We start from the raw sequence: 19043 nt of genomic DNA on the forward strand, positions 1-19043 counted from the left end.
CTCACCTCGTGTGATTTCCATATTTTTGGAGCCCTGAAGAGAGAGATTCGTGGCCATCAATATGGTTCACACAAAGAGCTATATCCATCAATACAATTGTGGTTCCATAGGCAACTGGAAACATATTTCCTAGAAGGCAGTAACCCTCTTATCTCGGTGGGATCAATGTACTGACAGTTATTGTGATTACTTTTGAAATAATAGTGTGTCTGAATGCCTTATTATGATTATGTAAAAAAAAAATGCTGTAATGTACCTTAAGGAATAGGACAATGATTCTATTTTAACTAGGGTCCACTTTTGCTACCAGAGTGCACATAAAACACTGCGCACAGTGCCCATGAAGGTAGTACAGGATCAAGACAACCAGACACATGTCTACTGAACAGTGTTAGCCACAACAAGGAGCACATGTTATAGGCACACTTAAATGCACACTGTATGGCAGATCATCTAAAGACTATTTTCTTAATGTGAGAGTCCTGTTTCGACTTGGAAAGTGGTTGCAGGTATTCTTGCTACAGCAGGTAGTCTTAAGTAGTTATAAACTACAAAATATCCGTAAAATACTATAAAAGCGATACCTTCAAGGCAGAATGTGTGGAGGAATATGTGCATAGTCTTTCATGTCTTTCCAGATGAACCTGACTACACAGGGCTACAAAAATATATCCTTGAGATAATATGTATAATTAAGCACACGCTATATGTAATCATTTCATATTACAAGATGTTAACTGTTGAGTTTACAAGTTCTGTTTCACAGCAAAGAATCACTGCCTAAGTGGTCTACGTAATATCCTGACTATGCCCCATACAGCCTGATTTGGATGCTCCTGGGAGACCCCTTTAAACTCTTCCAATCCTCTACCCAAACCTTTGTCATATAAATAGTAGCTTCGTAAGATGAAGTCCTGTGGAACTCATATCAGTGCAATTTACAGGATACACATCACTGTACGCTCTGTTGTTATTACTGGAGGGTGGGAGGTGAACAGTGTCTACGTTTACATTACTCTTCTTACACTAAGCTGACTTCAATTTTGTATACTCAAACATATTCTAACCTTCACAATATCTTTGCCAGGATACTTGTTCTGATACTTTGTTGTATGTTGGTGGCTATACTTTTCAAATGCTTTATTTCAATGCCATAACCAGTTTTGGGTTAATATGCCTATCTTCAGATGGCTAACATTTCCAATTACTATGACATTTTGGTCATCAGGATCTCATCTGCTTCTGCACTGCACAAGTATATTTAGAGAGACTTTATATGTAGTTTCACTAACAAAACATGTTAATGTGCCTGCATTTATTTAGATATTAGGTGTTGGTGGTGATGATGTTGGTTTGTGGGCCGCTCAGGATGAAGGACAACACAAACACTCAATTCCCGGGCGGAGAAAATCCCCAACCCGACCGGGAATCGAACTCGGGACCATGTGATCTAGAGGCAGCAACATCACCCATTAGACAATGAGCTTATGACTAGATATAAGGTGAAACAGTTGTATACACTTACACATGTTGCAGTGTTTTTTGTTCTAAGGTTCACCACATTCAACTCAATATTTTTCAAGCAATCAACATCCCTATTTTCCCTTGACTTATGGAAACTGATACAACAAACATTTAGATACTGTGCCATCAGCTTATAGCTGCAGATTGAGGATATCGATATCCATAAAGGTCTAGTAAAACCAAAATCAATTATAAACACTATGTAGTTACCAAGCCAAGTATCCTTTTTTTATGTGGTGACAGCTACAGTTAATTGTTTGCTTCAAAAGGATAAATGAGGAAGGAGGCATTAAATGTAACTGGATTATTCAGGATGATTCTTTAAGGAGTTGTTTACTAGAATTAACTCAATATATGTAAAGCAGAAACAACTGATACAGTAAAATGGTAATGACACACACAGTGAAAAAATTACCTTTCATATAAATAAAATCAAATATAGAGAGAAACAATTTCCAAGAATGACTGAAATGACTAGTCACAAGTGGACATGAAAGGATAAACAACAAAGGGCCTCCTTCCAGTCATGTTCACAATCCCTTATCACAGGAGTATTATCTGTGATAACAGTCTCAGATATGACCATTTCCCAAGCATTCAGCCACCAGTCTATTCCAGTCTTATCACTGTTATAGCCATACCATCAAAGGCATGTCTATCTAACAAAAGTAGCAATGTCATAACTCCACTGCAACCACGGCATAGCTTTTTATACAGCCAATGGCACAAACCAGTTGTCCATCAGCACAAATGGCCACTAACAAACCGACAAAAGGCAAAGCCAAAAATTCAATATCAATTCAATTTATTGCTTGTAACACACAATTTTACATGCACATGCATTTTCCAACATATCCTTTGTCCCCCACAAGCCCATAGTATTCAACCTCCATTCAGTACCAAAGAGTTATGATAAAAAATTCATTGTCTAATTAGGTTAGGTCTATATCAAAGACATTTAGCAATATGTACACCCATAGGAAGATAATTTCATTTGAGTTCAGTTCATTATGCATGAAGACGGATCAGTAATCACATAATACTGCTACAAGCTGCTAGGTGTGCACTGCAACATAGGCGTTATCACTCCTGGCTGGCATGCTGGGGTCACCAGTACAAACCTGGGCACCTACAATTATTTGTCATTTAATATATATTAGTTCTGAGAGTTTCTAGAAATGTCTGACGTTAAAATTTTTGTATACTCTGTAATATTCGATGTTTGTATAAATAGCTGCACTCTTCATCCGGTATGAAGACCATCACTATACCCTGAATGTGGTTGCTCCCAAACAAGCTGTAGTCATTCCCTATCACTGTACAGAGGTACCAGCTGCTCTTCTAGCCACGAAATTCAGAAAGACTATCTATGGAGGTGAGGCCATCAAAGATGGAAATCCCTTCATGGACAAGAGTTACCATGGTGTCAGGAAATCTCAATGAGGTCATCATCAATGGCCAGCCTGTCTTGGTGCTAAGCAACTGAACAGCTTTTTTTTAAATGTAATATCTAATGTGTATCATTGCCATTTAAAGGGACCACATTCCGTGATGCGAAAGCAATTGTACCAAATGTTGGTAATGGGAAATACATCCTTGCAACAGGGGTATACATAGCATGAACAACTATGCAGACCTTCAAATTTACCATTCTGTCAGAACATAGTCATAAGTTATTCCCAGCTGAGACTTCTAGCAGGCATCACAAGCAGACATATACTGTGGAAGATTACAGTTCCAGGTTGACGAAGCTTTTTCAGCACGCACACATAACTAAGATTGCTCTGGGCAGTTGTCTGCTGCTGAAGATGATGTTATCCTGCCACCATCTACAAGACGAGTTCCAGTCATCAATCTAGATTCTCAAATTGAGAAGCTTTTCTCTATCACAAAAAGCTACTCAAGTTTACAAAGGAAATCTGCACACCAGCAGCAATTGTAAGCCTTACAGATTGTCAAGCAGAAAAGTTGATCATTAAATGTCATTAGCAGCCACAAATCATCACTAACAGTACCATAAGAATAGTCAAACCAGAACAGGATGGGCAGCTCACTGACACTGACCAAACATCTTACTCCGCTACCTCTACAGACAGTACACTAACTGCCAAAAGGATCTTGCCTGACAAGAGGAACAATGTCAGTGAGTGTTATAAAACTGCAGCACTTTTTGGATGCTTTCAAATCTTAAGTGGAGGAAAGATAACCAAGCGGCCCATGGTAAACACAGTATCAACTCTGGGGATTATTCATCAATTAGCCAGCACTTATATAGAGTGTCATCAGATGAACAGTGCATAATACGGGAGAAAGTGGAGAAGATGATGCAAGATGACATAACTTAACAGTGTCCTTGGTCATCATCTATGGTCCTTATGAAGCAGCGTAGCACATGGCATCTCTTCATTAACTACGAATGACTGAAAAAAATCACGAAAAAGTGTACCCACTGCTGCGCTTGAAAGGTGCCAAGTACTTCTCCACTATGGACATACAGATGAGCAACTGGCAATTGAAGGTTGATGGGCTGACCAGGGAAGAGACAACCTTTGTGACACCTGAGACCTCTACGAGTCTAAAAGTTACGCCTTTTGGACTGCATTACGCTCCAGACACCTCTGAACATACGATGGATGACCTGCTTCAACATCTGAAATGGGTGACATGTCATTATTATCTGTATGACACTTGGAGGATTTTTGAAGAATATCTGGGCCACATGACTACCATGTTGAAGTGCTTTCAGACTGCAGGTCTAGCCTGAATCCAAAAGAAATGCCTCTTCACCAACCAAATAATAAAGTCTTGGGGCATCTACTGAATGGCAATTGAGTCCGTATCACTCCAAAGAAAATAAGAGCAGTCGCAGATTTTATGACTCCTCAGTACATTTATGATATGTGAAGTTCTCTGAATGTGCTCAAACTTCCGCCAATCAATAAATGACTTCTGTGTGAAGGCACATTCCTTTCCTGGAACAAAGTGTAAGAAACATCTTTCCTTGTCCTTAAGGACGTGCCAACATCATGCACAGTCCTAGCATTGTACAATGAGAATGCAAAGACATAACTTCACACTGACGATACAGTGATTATGGAATGGGTGAAATTCTAGTACAAATGCAGGAAGGCGCAAAACAAGTGACAGCTTATGCTTCCAGAGCACTTGCAAAGTCCCCAAGGAACAATTGGTGCCTTGCAGTTCTTTGGGCCATCAATAATTTCTAGTCATATTTATTTGGCAAAACATTCTCCACTGTGACAACCCTCAATTCTCTATATGCTGTTTGATTAGCCTGAAGGAGCCATTGGGCTTGGTGGCGAGATGGCCACTGAGATTTCAGGAATATGTCATCACAGTGGTATTAAAAATGGATGTAAACCTAACAACGTCAACTATTCTCCAAAGAAACCTATGGCGGAACACCACAGTGTTAACAAAAGGTCATCAATCACTGCAGTAAATGACACTGCTGCTGAAGAGAGGGAATATCCAGCACAGCTAAAAACCATGGAAACCTTGAAGAGGGAAGAACTGACGAAAGGAGAATTACAAATAAGAAACAGAAAATTGTTTAAGAGGACCTAAGATCGAACAGGATGGAAATCGTTGCTTGTCATCCCAGTTCATCTATGGCCAGCAAATCCTAAGTGCTTCCACAACACTCGAACATCTGGTCACATGGAATTTAAGAATACACATATCTCTGGCCAGGCCTCCACTGATCCATTGGACACTATGTGAGCTACTGGAAGGAATGCCAGCAACAGAAGCACATACTGCAACTGTCTCCAGAGCATCTGATACCAATTTCACCTGCTACAGCACCATTCAACCTGATTGGAATCAACTTCTGGAGGTGGTTTCCAAAGTTAACAAACATGAATTGATGGAAAACAGTCTTCACTGACTACCTCAGCCGCTATGCTGTCACTAAAGCTGTGTCGAGTGCCAAAGCCACAGAAATTGCTAGGCTCCTTACAGAACACATCACTTTGACGCAGGGAGCACCCCGTGTGACAATCTCTGATTATGAAAAAGTCTTCCAGTTGACACTAGTAAGAGGGGTAATTTCACATTGCGATTTAACCCACCCATGGATAGTTCCATAAAATACTTCAATAATGCAGTAGCAGATATTCTGTAGATATACATTTACATCAGACAGACACATTGGGATAAAATACTGCCCACCACAACTGCATACAACGCATCAAAGCAAGACACTATTTTCTTGACACTGTTCTATTTGCACCACGGTTGCGGGGCGAAACAACAATGGATAAACTATCCTTGTTCCAGATGGGTGATATTCACGATGGCTATGTGAAAAACCTCATCAGAACCAAAGAATTAAGACAGTTGGTTCCCATATTGACCCTGTTTAGGAGAAAGACCGAGATCACTATAATGTCAAGCACCAGCGAACGAGTTACAGACTGAGGGACTTGGTGCTGACTTGACACCTTTGTGGAAAAATGTGTCATCAAGAAAGTTACCAAAGTGCTAATTTGGACCATATCGCATCCATCGTCGCTTGTCAGGCATCACATACAAGAGAGGAGTATGACACTTCATAAAGAAGACAAAAGCACTGAGACGTCACCTATGTTCTACTGCAGCCCTTCGGTGCAGATCACTGACGAGGGCTTCTTGTTCAAGAAACTAAAGACCTGCTACACAATTGCAGAGCTTCAATGGGAGGCACTACCTTTGATAATCATCAGACAGAAGCAAACATGACAACATGACCAGAATGTGAGGCTCACCCAGCCCTGCCATACAAAAGGAACATTGCCAAGCTCCTAGATCCACTGTGCTGTAGTTTGCTCCAATGGGAAATTCTGTGACTGTGGGTCACAGTTTCTATAGGACAGTGAGCAGTGCCGCAAGCTATAGTGAATGCAGTGTGGCGTATTAGTTAGTACTGGTAGCTAGCATGCTACAGGTAGTCAGTTCAAACTTTACCACTCACAATTATTTGTCATTTAGTATTTATCAGTTCTGGAAGGTTCTCAAAATACCATTAGATTTGTATAATCTAGAATATTCTACATTTGTATAAAGAGCTGCACACTCACTCCAGAAGTTCAGTTCTGTTGCAACTGTATGTTGGTGTATGTAATAAATGTGCTTGCAGGACTAAATGTGTTACTTTATTGACAACCCTACACACACACACACACACACACACACACACACACACACACACACACACAAAAATTACTTAATAAGAAGAACAGTTTTCTGTTTCCCAAAATCAACCATAAAATACTAAGAATGACACATAAATAAATAAAGAAAGAAATAAGTAAATACATAATAAAATACTAAGAATGGCACATGTCTATCTTGTAGACAGCAATTGAAGACTTGAAGATTTCTTCCCTGGTTGCTCCAAAACTAATGGTGCTTCAGAGGATAAATGGCGGGTGCTATAAATTGTGTTAACTTTGCTGACAAGTTTAGGGTGTTTGGACATAATATTTCAATGAAAAAAGAGGCACATAATACTGCCAAGAGATATGAAAAATGGGCTAAAAAATATGCTCCGAAATATAATACAGAAGCTCACATCAAAAACTGAACTTATTCACACACATCTACAATACTACATCATGAGACTAGTAACACAAAAACACAATAAAATCACTACAAACACACATTAAGCTAGACAAATGTGTAAACAATATAATATTTAAAGAATCCGCATAAAAGAGCAATCTTCTTTTAACATTTAGCACATTATTCAATGTTATAACTTTTTCCTACTTTAATTAACTGTTTACCATTACAAACCTCTAATTCCAGGTGAATACTGTTGAACCACAGGAATAATGCTGCGAGCTGGTGACGCAACAGTTGCAACCCTTGTACCATTCTGTGGCTGTGGTGCAATTCTTGTGGGTGATGACACTGTCGTAAGTACAGTCATTTTGGGAGAGGTAATGGGGGAAGTTAGCACTGGCAGAGTGGGTAGAGTAGAGACAGTTGTGGTAGTAGGTGTAGTCACTGCAGTGGTGTTAGGTACCAGATCAGGCATGTTACTGGAAGACAATGGCAATTTAATTCCTGCTAACATTGAAGCCAATGAAGATTTTGTGGTAGGAGTGGCAATAACACCGACTTGAGGTTTCATTTGATTTGCTGGCGTTATGCCAGTAACAGCTGTTGGAACTGTGGAGGTAGGTAATGCAGGTGGTGTTATTTTAGTTGATGACAAAGGTTCAATAATGTTCTGCAAGGACAACAAGTCTGCATCAGCATCCTCCAGTTCTGCACTCAGTGATTTCTCCTGTGGAATGTTCAATGGTGGGGACATTACAGGGGTACTAAGAATAGCAGCAGATTTGCATGAAGTATTATCTTTTTGTGGAGATGTTTTCTCAACCTGAGATGGAGGGCTCTTTGTTGGTGAAGGAACAGGTTGTGGTGGAGATCTGATCGGTACTGGGGGATATGATGGCATACTCCAATTTGGTGGCATTTCATATCTATGTAGCTGTATACGATAAGCTTCTGCAGTGGGAACTGCTGGCCAACATAGTTCAAGTTCTTCAGTTTGGGCTCTAACCAACTGAACTTTATGAGGCTGCATTGGATGCAGAACCTCCAGGTACCACAGGTCTTTGCAGCATACCTATGAATAAGAATGATAATTTTTTCAATTGTTTTGTCATCTGCAAATATAATCACTAATAAATCAATTACTATATCACCATGGAATCAAAAAGCTACCTTATGTGACAAATAATTTACTAAAAAATCAATTACACGTATTTACATACTTTCTAAGATCAAAAACAATGATTCTCTCTTTAAAGATCATCACACTGAGTTCCAATGGCACGTGTTACTGAGTTGACAGAAATCAGTTCTCAATTTCTGATATAGTAAATTACATATTAAAACTTCAAGTAATGGACCACATTATATTTAAAAGTACCTGAAAAAAATTGTAAACCATTGTGTCTAACAGTATGTCTATACTGCAACACCCCAAACTGGGACTCCAACGTGCACACGAGCAAAGTGTACAAATTTCAATATTCTCAATACTGAAGATCACAAGCAATGGATTAAAATTGTGCCTTATAATAAGTATCATCAGTAGTTCTTTATACATACTGTGTAGGAGAGGAAAAAAGTTGTGAAGAACATTTTCTGTTAAATAACAGTTACTGTTCACTAACACAATTTTATATGGCATTAGTACATTTATAATTAATATTACATATTACTGTTACCCTCAGGCTGAACATGCATGATTAAATGATAAACTATTTATATCTAAGACAAGTATGTATAGAAGCACTACAAAGCAAAACTAACAGCAGCTATTAAACAAAAGAAATGGCACATTTTCATACTCAAGCTGCCACCAATAACAATCTCTACCAAACAAAGCATGCAGAATTTGATCAAATACTTATATAATTAATTAACACTCAATACAACACCGCAAATAAATGAACAACAGGATCACACCTTAAATTACATTGAATGTTGTGTTAAATATAAGTATGTCCCATGACCTTCTACATAAATATATCACACAAAACCAACACATTAAAATCTTTCTTCTTCTGTGCATTTTCCTCTATTTCACAGGAGTAACCACACATAAGAAGGCTACATTCACTAGTGTGAGTGGTTGCAGTACTATACATAATATAGTATACAGAAATAATTTAATTTAATGCTGAAAATTTTAACAACAGACCCCACACTTACGAGCTGACTAAAGTATGAGGGGCATTCAAATGAAACCCAGTCACCAGTGTAAGTAACAGTAATGATTTCATTAACTCAAAAATGTAGTTATACACAGTACATATACTCAAAAATAGTCGCCAAAACTGTTGGCACATTCACCCCATTGCGGCACTAGTTGGTTGATTCCATCCTTGAAGAAGCTCGTAGGCTACTATAGGATCCAGGCCTGGACACAGTCACACACTTTGTTGTCCGTTGCGAATCTATGTCCGTGAATAGCTCACGCTAATACCCAGTAACTGATGGATCTCCTCCATTGTGATTTTACGGTTGTCCAAGACTAAAGCATTCACTTTTGCAATCATTTGTGACGACACAATGAGCCTGTCCAGGACGAGCATGGTCTTCCAGTGACTCGCACTCCTCAAGGAATCGTTTGCACCATTCCACAACACTTGAACAATTCAGACTGTACTCACCATACACAGCCTTCATCCAGCAATACATTTCATGGCCTCCGACTCCCTCTGCTGCCAAAAGTTGAATCGCTCCACGTAGTTCCTACTTAATCGCCTGCATGTTTGGTAGTGGATAACAACTTATGTGATCCATCAACGTAAAACCATACTGGTGCTATGCAACATCAAACGGTGCTCCCGCGTCAGTATCCCTACCAATAGAAGGTGCCCTCATACCTGCAGTCACGTGGTGCCACCTTACGTGTAAGTCGAAGGTAAACACACTGACCAGGTTTCATTTGAATGAACGTTATATGTAACAATAACATGGCGAGTCTTATCTCCAGTCGACATAATGAGCATATTAGTGATCACTACGGGCTGTAACAGCAATTGACAAGGTTCAAAATATTCCGAAAATGTATATCTTAAATTACCAAGCAAATGAATCATATTGGGAAAGGAAATAAATTAAACCACTGAACAAAGACATTTTAAGTTAGCACCAAACAGCTTCTTTATCAAATTTCAAAGCTGTCTACAACAGATTAGTAACAAGTATTTCAAGACTCACATTAACAACAGACAGAAACCACTTAATTGGAATCAAACTATATTCGATGTAGGTTTTCTTTCTCAACTCTGGACATGGAAAAAAAAAAAAAAAAAAAAACACACACACACACACACACACACACACACACACACACACACACACACACACACACACACAGAGAGAGAGAGAGAGAGAGAGAGAGAGAGAGTCACAACCAAGGGTCATGAACATCTGTTATTTGAAAGTACAGGAAAAAAACACATTGTCAGCAGACATTTTTGAGTCCTATTGTACTCTACTAAACAGGAAGAGATCAATTACAGTAAAACCCCTCTAATCCAACTTTGGATGGTCCGTCACTCCGGTTCGTCCAACCGTGCTCTGGCTCGCGAGCCTCTGCCGACTTGTCACTGACTGGACGCCTGTCGGGCCATTGTTGGGGTGTCTATCACTGTGCATATTGTTATACTGTACATTATTATGCAGTTTTATCCTTAGTTGGGATTAAAAAACGCCGTTGTTTGCTTTATTCCATGTTCTCTACAATACTTATTATTGTAGATTCATTGTGTGTACAGTTGTCCGTTTTTAAACATGCCTGGATTCAAACGTAAACACGTAACTCTTTCACTAAATGAAAAATTAGCAGTGCTACAAAGACCGGACGAAGGAGAATCGCTCCAAAAAATTGCAGAGGAATTGAATGTAGGTGTTACGACAATTAAGGCTTGTAGGAAGAATTGGAAAGACATTGAATCCTACACAGTTACGATTGATGGTGAAAACACACTGAAGAATCCCAAAACATTAAAAAATCCTAACTTGAACTGCTTGATAACGCATTGTGGATGTGGTTTTGTCAAGAAAGAAGGAAAGGAACTCCAATATCCGGGCCAATTCTCAAAGAAAAAGTGATAGTTTTTCACAAAAAAATGGAAGCTGGAAGTAAATTTGCTGCCAGTGAAGGCTCGATTGATCGTTGAGAAACACGTCATTGTGTCCGATTTGCTTCTATTTCCGGTGAAAAACTATCTGCCGATGCCGCAGCTGCTAAGGAGTTTTCTGTAAGTTTCATAAAATTGTAGAAGAAAATGAACTGTTACCCTACCAAGCATATAACATCGACGAGACAGGGCTGAACTTTAAAATGTTGCCAACAAAAATGCTTGCAGCTTCAAATAAATGCGTGGTAGGAACGAAACTTATAAAAGATAGAATAACAGTCATTCCTTGTAGCAATGCAGATGGTACCCAGAAGCTCCCCTTGTTCATCATCTGCAAATCTAATAAGCCAAGGGCATTCAAAAATATAAACTTATATTCCTTGCCGGTTTATTACAGCAATCAAAAATCTGCCTGGATGGACTGCAACGTTTTTAAATCCTGGTTTTTCGATGAGTTTGTGCCATCGGTCGAAAAAGACTTGAAGCAAAAAAATCTGCCTGTTCGTGCTCTACTGCTGTTGGATAACGCACCATCACATTCATCTGAGAAAGATTTGGTGAAAGGGGACATAAGAACTCTCTTTCTGCCTCCTAATGTGACCTCACTCATCCAACCAATGGTTCATGGCGTTATCAGATGGTTAAAAAGGCGATATCGCAGAAAGTATATCAGCTCAATCTCGGAAAAATCTGAAGGAGGTCATAACTTATTTAAGGCAATGAAATCCCTGAACATCAACGATGATATCTACACAATCGCTGCAGCACGAGATGAACTGAAACCTGACACACTGCGGAAATCGTGGCGTAAGCTTTGGCCACAAGTTATGACTGAAAATGAGCATACCGAAGATGAGCAACGCAACGATGCACTGGAAATCGTTAAAGATCTACAAACTCTGGAGCCGAACGTCCCTGCCAATGAAGTTGACGAGTGGATCAACAAATGTGACAAAGACTGTGACACTTTTGAAGAGCTGAATGAAGACCGGATTGTTGCTGCTGTTAGCCAGGAAACTGTGAATGAGGACTCAGATGGCAAAGACGAACCCCCCACCCGGATTTCACACATCGATGCAAAAAACGCTTTTGACATCACCCTTCAATACATCGAGCAGAATCCAACTTCAATTCCAATGCACATTTTGTGGATAAAAAATGGAGGGGCACTGCAGCTAAATCTAGAATAACATCTGCTAAACAAAAATGTATCACTGACTTTTTCCCAAGTAATTTGTTTTCGTTTTTAATGTAAAAACAATGCATAAAGTATAATCATTTCTTAGTTTATACATACAGTAGTTTATTTCTTTGTAATAATTTCTCTTTATATACAGTGCTATAAAATTTTTTTAGTTTACAGTATATATCGCTTATATGTTATTAAGTACAGTACAGTACTGTAATTTGTTTGTCTTTTTCCTTTTAAAAGCAATACATATTATAGTGTGTGTAGACATTTTTTAGTTAATATATTGTTTAACAATGTGTAAAAAAAATGTCTTTTTATAGTTACTGTAGACGTCTTTTAGTTCTTAAATCATTTAATTTTTTGTACTAAATGTCTTTTTATATTTTTTGCGATCAATATTAGATTTTTCGGATAATCCAACCTTTTTTTCGTTCCGAATATGGTCGCGGTCCCGAAGATGACGGATTAGAAGGGTTCTACTGTAGTGATATGTATCATGTTAACCACAGAAGCAAAAGAAAAGTAGAAAACAATTGAATGGAAAATAACAGGTCCTTAAGTTCCCCCGAGGTCAGATCTGTTGCTTTCATGTATTCATACTATTATTCTCAGAACTCCCATTTGTTATGTTATGTATGGTTCTTCAATAGTTGCTTCAGAATTCTCACTAAGTTAATTGGTAATAAGGTGGGACATAAGAAGTAAACTTTGGTGTGATACAGAGTTAACATAAGCATATGATATTTGCATTTATGTAACTATGCAAAATCTATGCCTCTGGTGCTGACAAATTATATTCATCCAGAAAAAGCAATGGTGCAATCCTGAATGACCTGTTGGCAATGAAGCACAAATCATGCATACAATGGACTCCAAGTGACATTCACATACATGATCTTACATCCTGTAATCACTGGCTACTATAAAAAAATGATATGCTTACTGAATTACATAACTACATAACTCACCTAGTTAAAAGACTGTCATAATATGACTGTCACTTTCTGAATACAGTCTCTATATGCCACACTATTCTAACAGAAAACAATTACAAAATGACATTCCGGTTCTGGTGACCCTACAAGGAGGTTCAGCATTTCTGTCCCTCCACATTTGTCTACATGACCTCTTTTGCAAGAATGCCAATTTTCAAGGTAATATACTGACATACACTGTTCATCTCCTGTTCTACAGTGACATACCTCTGTAGCTGAGCATGCAGGACAGCAATTAATGTTTTGAACAGTATCGGGCTGTGTGGTCCTAGTCCCTTGTAATGACTTTTGCACTGAAGTTTAAAATGCTGCCTTATAATTGAGTATAAGTTTTCCAAATAAACAAAGAAGATGAAGAGTTTATTACAAATCCATCACAACTGCAATATATTTTGGCGACTAGTTTTGAATTAATTGGTTCATTCTCAAGTCTGACCTGAGGCTGCATTGAAAGCACCCGATTTTAATGAGAACCATCTAAAATTAACAATACATGTATCACACTGTGACTGTAGATAAACGTCACACTATACGTATACTAACAATAAAATCAGTATCAAACACACTTGATTGTGACTTCTACAGTGAGCATACGTGTATTGTGATATTTATCTATTGTAACTCTGTGATGCAAATACTGCCAATTTTAGATGGTTGTCATGAAGATCAGGCACTTTCAGTGCAGCCTCTGTAGGTCGGGCTTGAGAATGAACCTATTGGTTCGGAACCAGCCACCAAAATATATGCAACTGCAACTGTGAACCCTCCATGAAACAGGACTGCTGGTTTTACATCAACAAAATGTTGAAACAGCATAAGTAAAGAAGATGCGTTATGTGAGAACAATATCATTAACATTACATGATTACAACATTATATTCTGAAATTCACTGGCAGATTAAAGACTCAGATTCAGGACCCCTGCCTTTCGTTGGCAAGTGCTCCACCGACTGAGCTACCCAAGCATGACTAACAACCTGTCCTCACAGCTCTACTTCCACCACTACCTCATCTTTCAAACCACCAGGCTGTGGCTAAGCCATGTCTCCACAATATCCTTTTTTCCACAAATGCTAGTCTTGCAAGTTTCGCAGGAGAACATCTGTGAAGTTTGTAAAGTGGGACACGAGATGCTGGTGGAAGTAAAGCTGTGAGAACAGGTCATGAGTCATGCTAAGGTAGCTCAGTTGGTAGACCACCTGCCTGCGAAAGGCAAAGGTCTTGAGTTCGAGTCTCAATCCAGCACACAGTTTTAACCTGCCAGAAAGTTTCATATCCATGTACACTTCGCTGCGCAGCGAAAATTTCATTTTGGAAACATTATATTCTGTTGCTGTCAGTAATTGTTAATAAAACTGTTATCAAATACATTAATTTTGATAGCTGATCTTCTGACAACCATAGGGTTTTATTTCACAAAATGAAACAATGTTATTCTAATTTGATTAAAACTTTGAATATTTTCAATTGGAGGGGGGAAAAAAGAAATGGGGGGGGGGGGGGGGGACCACCAAAACGAATTATTTTCTCATACTGGTGACTGACAGTTACTTCATCTCCTAAAATTTTCTAATCCTATTTAATTCCAATTTTTTATTATTATATTATTACTACTACTAAACAGTGATGTGAAAACTACAATGGAGAGTTACCAGAACATAAATAATTTACTCTCCCGACACACTCCAAAAGTGAGGAGCACTATGTCAGTCTTTTCACATCAGTTGGCTGATGGCAGAAGATGCTGTCGCTGAGTTTGCAGATTGCCATAAATTTTACCATGTCATCAACCATAAGTAATTCCTCTTCAACTTTTACCCAACAGTACGTCACATCTAAAAACAGAAATCACCTGCACAGCTTTCACCAAAAATCCTGACTGCTTGTGTGTTATTGCAGTGACTAAATGGAGCCAAACATTAACCTGACAGACTAAAAGAATTCTTAAGACCAGCAATCTGTACATGCTGCCAACATTATTCTACATCTACATCTACATCTACATTCATACTCCACAAGCCACCCAACGGTGTGTGGCGGAGGGCACTTTACGTGCCACTGTCATTACCTCCCTTTCCTGTTCCAGTCGCGTATGGTTCGCGGGAAGAACGACTGTCTGAAAGCCTCCGTGCGCGCTCTAATCTCTCTAATTTTACATTCGTGATCTCCTCGGGAGGTATAAGTAGGGGGAAGCAATATACTCGATACCTCATCCAGAAACGCACCCTCTCGAAACCTGGCGAGCAAGCTACACCGCGATGCAGAGCGCCTCTCTTGCAGAGTCTGCCACTTGAGTTTATTAAACATCTCCGTAACGCTATCACGGTTACCAAATAACCCTGTGACGAAACGCGCCGCTCTTCTTTGGATCTTCTCTATCTCCTCCGTCAACCCGATCTGGTACGGATCCCACACTGATGAGCAATACTCAAGTATAGGTCGAACGAGTGTTTTGTAAGCCACCTCCTTTGTTGCTGGACTACATTTTCTAAGCACTCTCCCAATGAATCTCAACCTGGTACCCGCCTTACCAACAATTAATTTTATATGATCATTCCACTTCAAATCATTCCGTACGCATACTCCCAGGTATTTTACAGAAGTAACTGCTACCAGTGTTTGTTCCGCTATCATATAATCATACAATAAAGGATCCTTCTTTCTATGTATTCGCAATACATAACATTTGTCTATGTTAAGGGACAGTTGCCACTCCCTGCACCAAGTGCCTATCCGCTGCAGATCTTCCTGCATTTCGCTACAATTTTCTAATGCTGCAACTTCTCTGTATACTACAGCATCATCCGCGAAAAGCCGCATGGAACTTCCGACACTATCTACTAGGTCATTTATATATATTGTGAAAAGCAATGGTCCCATAACACTCCCCTGTGGCACGCCAGAGGTTACCTTAACGTCTGTAGACGTCTCTCCATTGATAACAACATGCTGTGTTCTGTTTGCTAAAAAATCTTCAATCCAGCCACACAGCTGGTCTGATATTCCGTAGGCTCTTACTTTGTTTATCAGGCGACAGTGCGGAACTGTATCGAACGCCTTCCGGAAGTCAAGAAAAATAGCATCTACCTGGGAGCCTGTATCTAATATTTTCTGGGTCTCATGAACAAATAACGCGAGTTGGGTCTCACACGATCGCTGTTTCCGGAATCCATGTTGATTCCTACATAGTAGATTCTGGGTTTCCAAAAACGACATGATACTCGAGCAAAAAACATGTTCTAAAATTCTACAACAGATCGACGTCAGAGATATAGGTCTATAGTTTTGCGCATCTGCTCGACGACCCTTCTTGAAGACTGGGACTACCTGTGCTCTTTTCCAATCATTTGGAACCCTCCGTTCCTCTAGAGACTTGCGGTACACGGCTGTTAGAAGGGGGGCAAGTTCTTTTGCGTACTCTGTGTAGAATCGAATTGGTATCCCGTCAGGTCCAGTGGACTTTCCTCTGTTGAGTGATTCCAGTTGCTTTTCTATTCCTTGGACACTTATTTCGATGTCAGCCATTTTTTCGTTTGTGCGAGGATTTAGAGAAGGAACTGCAGTGCGGTCTTCCCCTGTGAAACAGCTTTGGAAAAAGGTGTTTAGTATTTCAGCTTTACGCGTGTCATCCTCTGTTTCAATGCCATCATCATCCCGGAGTGTCTGGATATGCAGTTTCGAGCCACGTACTGATTTAATGTAAGACCAGAACTTCCTAGGATTTTCTGTCAAGTCTGTACATAGAATTTTACTTTCGAATTCACTGAACGCTTCTCGCATAGCCCTCCTTACGCTAACTTTGACATCGCTTAGCTTCTGTTTGTCTGAGAGGTTTTGGCTGCATTTAAACTTGGAGTGAAGCTCTCTTTGCTTTCGCAGTAGTTTCCTAACTTTGTTGTTGTACCACGGTGGGTTTTTCCCGTCCCTCACAGTTTTACTCGGCACGTACCTGTCTAAAACGCATTTTACGATTGCCTTGAACTTTTTCCATAAACACTCAACATTGTCAGTGTCGGAACAGAAATTTTCGTTTTGATCTGTTAGGTGGTCTGAAATCTGCCTTCTATTACTCTTGCTAAACAGATAAACCTTCCTCCCTTTTTTTATATTCCTATTAACTTCCATATTCAGGGATGCTACAACGGCCTTATGATCACTGATTCCCTGTTCTGCACTTACAGAGTCGAAAAGTTCGGGTATGTTTGTTATCAGTAGGTCCAAGATGTTATCTCCACGAGTCGGTTCTCTGTTTAATTGCTCGAGGTAATTTTCGGATAGTGCACTCAGTATAATGTCACTCGATGCTCTGTCCCTACCACCTGTCCTAAACATCTGAGTGTCCCAGTCTATATCTGGTAAATTGAAATCTCCACCTAAGACTGTAACATGCTGAGGAAATTTATGTGAAATGTATTCCAAATTTTCTCTCAGTTGTTCTGCCACTAACGCTGCTGAGTCTGGAGGTCTGTGGAGAGATGGTTGTTGGGGCTGAAGGGACCAAACAGCAAGGTCATCAGTCCCTTGTTTTAAAGGTGGTCCATTCAGACGGATTCACATCTCACAAAAGGTAAAAGGCAGGGGGGGTCATAAAAGTGCAGTTTTGTTGTCAATGGTGAAAACAAAAGGAGGGAAGTCAGAAAGTGGGCAACCCCAAGGCTATGCTAGAGGCAGGAAATATCCCACCCCTAATGCAGTACGGGCAAGACCACCTGCTATTTAAAAGCATTCAACCGCTACAATGTAAAAGTGAACATTGTAAAAGGAGACTAACCATACCTAAAAAGTGGTAAAAACAAAGTAAAGGGGAAAGAAAAGAGGATCTTGGCCGGGGAGGGTAGTCAGGAATCTCCAAACACAGCTGACAGTGGGAAACACCCCAACCCTCACTGCCCTGCCCCTACTCCAGAGGGAGATTAAAAATCTTAAAACTGAAAATAAAAACCACTTTCACAGAGGAAACCAAGAACCAGTTCCACCATGCGGGAATCGTCTGCCAGTATTAAAAGGGAAAGTGCGGGGAAGTCTGTACTTAGTACGCAGAGCCAAAAGAAAGGGGTATTCCACAAAAATGTGGGCTACGGACTGGAAGGCCCCACAACCACAAAGTGGGGGTGGCTCATTATGTAAAAGAAAACCATGGCTCAACCGGGTATGGCCAATGTGGAGACGACAGGGTGGACGAAGCCTTTCGGAAGAGGCGGACGGAAGAATGCCACGGGACAGGTGTCACCTCAATCGCACAAAGTTTATTAGACAGGGAGGTAGCCCCCCAAGAGTTGGCCCATGATTGTGCGAAGTGGGATTTGATATGAAGCCATAAATCCACTGCAGGAGGAGTTACAGGCTGGGGGGTGTAAGTGACTGCTCCCCAGCCAAACGATCAGGAAGCTCATTACCTGGGATACCCACATGGCCAGGGACCATGGTGAAGATCAGCGAGACTGTCATGGATGACCGAGACCAAGGGATGGCGGGAAAAAACACCGGTCAATAGCTTGAAGGCCACTCATTGAGTCCATACATAACAAAACGCGGTGGAGTTGGGACTGTACAATAAAGGTAAGGGCCTGGGAGATTGCCATCAATTCCACAGTAAACACACCACAAGCAGCTGGCAGGAAATGATTTTCCATGTCAATGGAGGACATGACGGCATAC

The 19043-nt window shown here is 40.0% G+C and overlaps 1 protein-coding gene across 2 annotated transcripts in view; it reads right to left on the minus strand.

Moving 5' to 3' along the window:
* LOC126248506 (host cell factor 2) overlaps nucleotides 1-19043 on the minus strand; it is a 294659-nt gene that overhangs the window by 175201 nt on the left and 100415 nt on the right. For both annotated transcript variants that reach the window (XM_049949544.1, XM_049949543.1), the window contains exon 7: nucleotides 7324-8164. In XM_049949544.1, coding sequence (XP_049805501.1) covers nucleotides 7324-8164 — 841 coding nt within the window. The remainder of the gene's footprint in view (nucleotides 1-7323; nucleotides 8165-19043) is intronic.

Source organism: Schistocerca nitens, chromosome 3, assembly GCF_023898315.1.
Source record: "Schistocerca nitens isolate TAMUIC-IGC-003100 chromosome 3, iqSchNite1.1, whole genome shotgun sequence".
In the NCBI taxonomy this organism is placed as follows: domain Eukaryota; kingdom Metazoa; phylum Arthropoda; class Insecta; order Orthoptera; family Acrididae; genus Schistocerca; species Schistocerca nitens.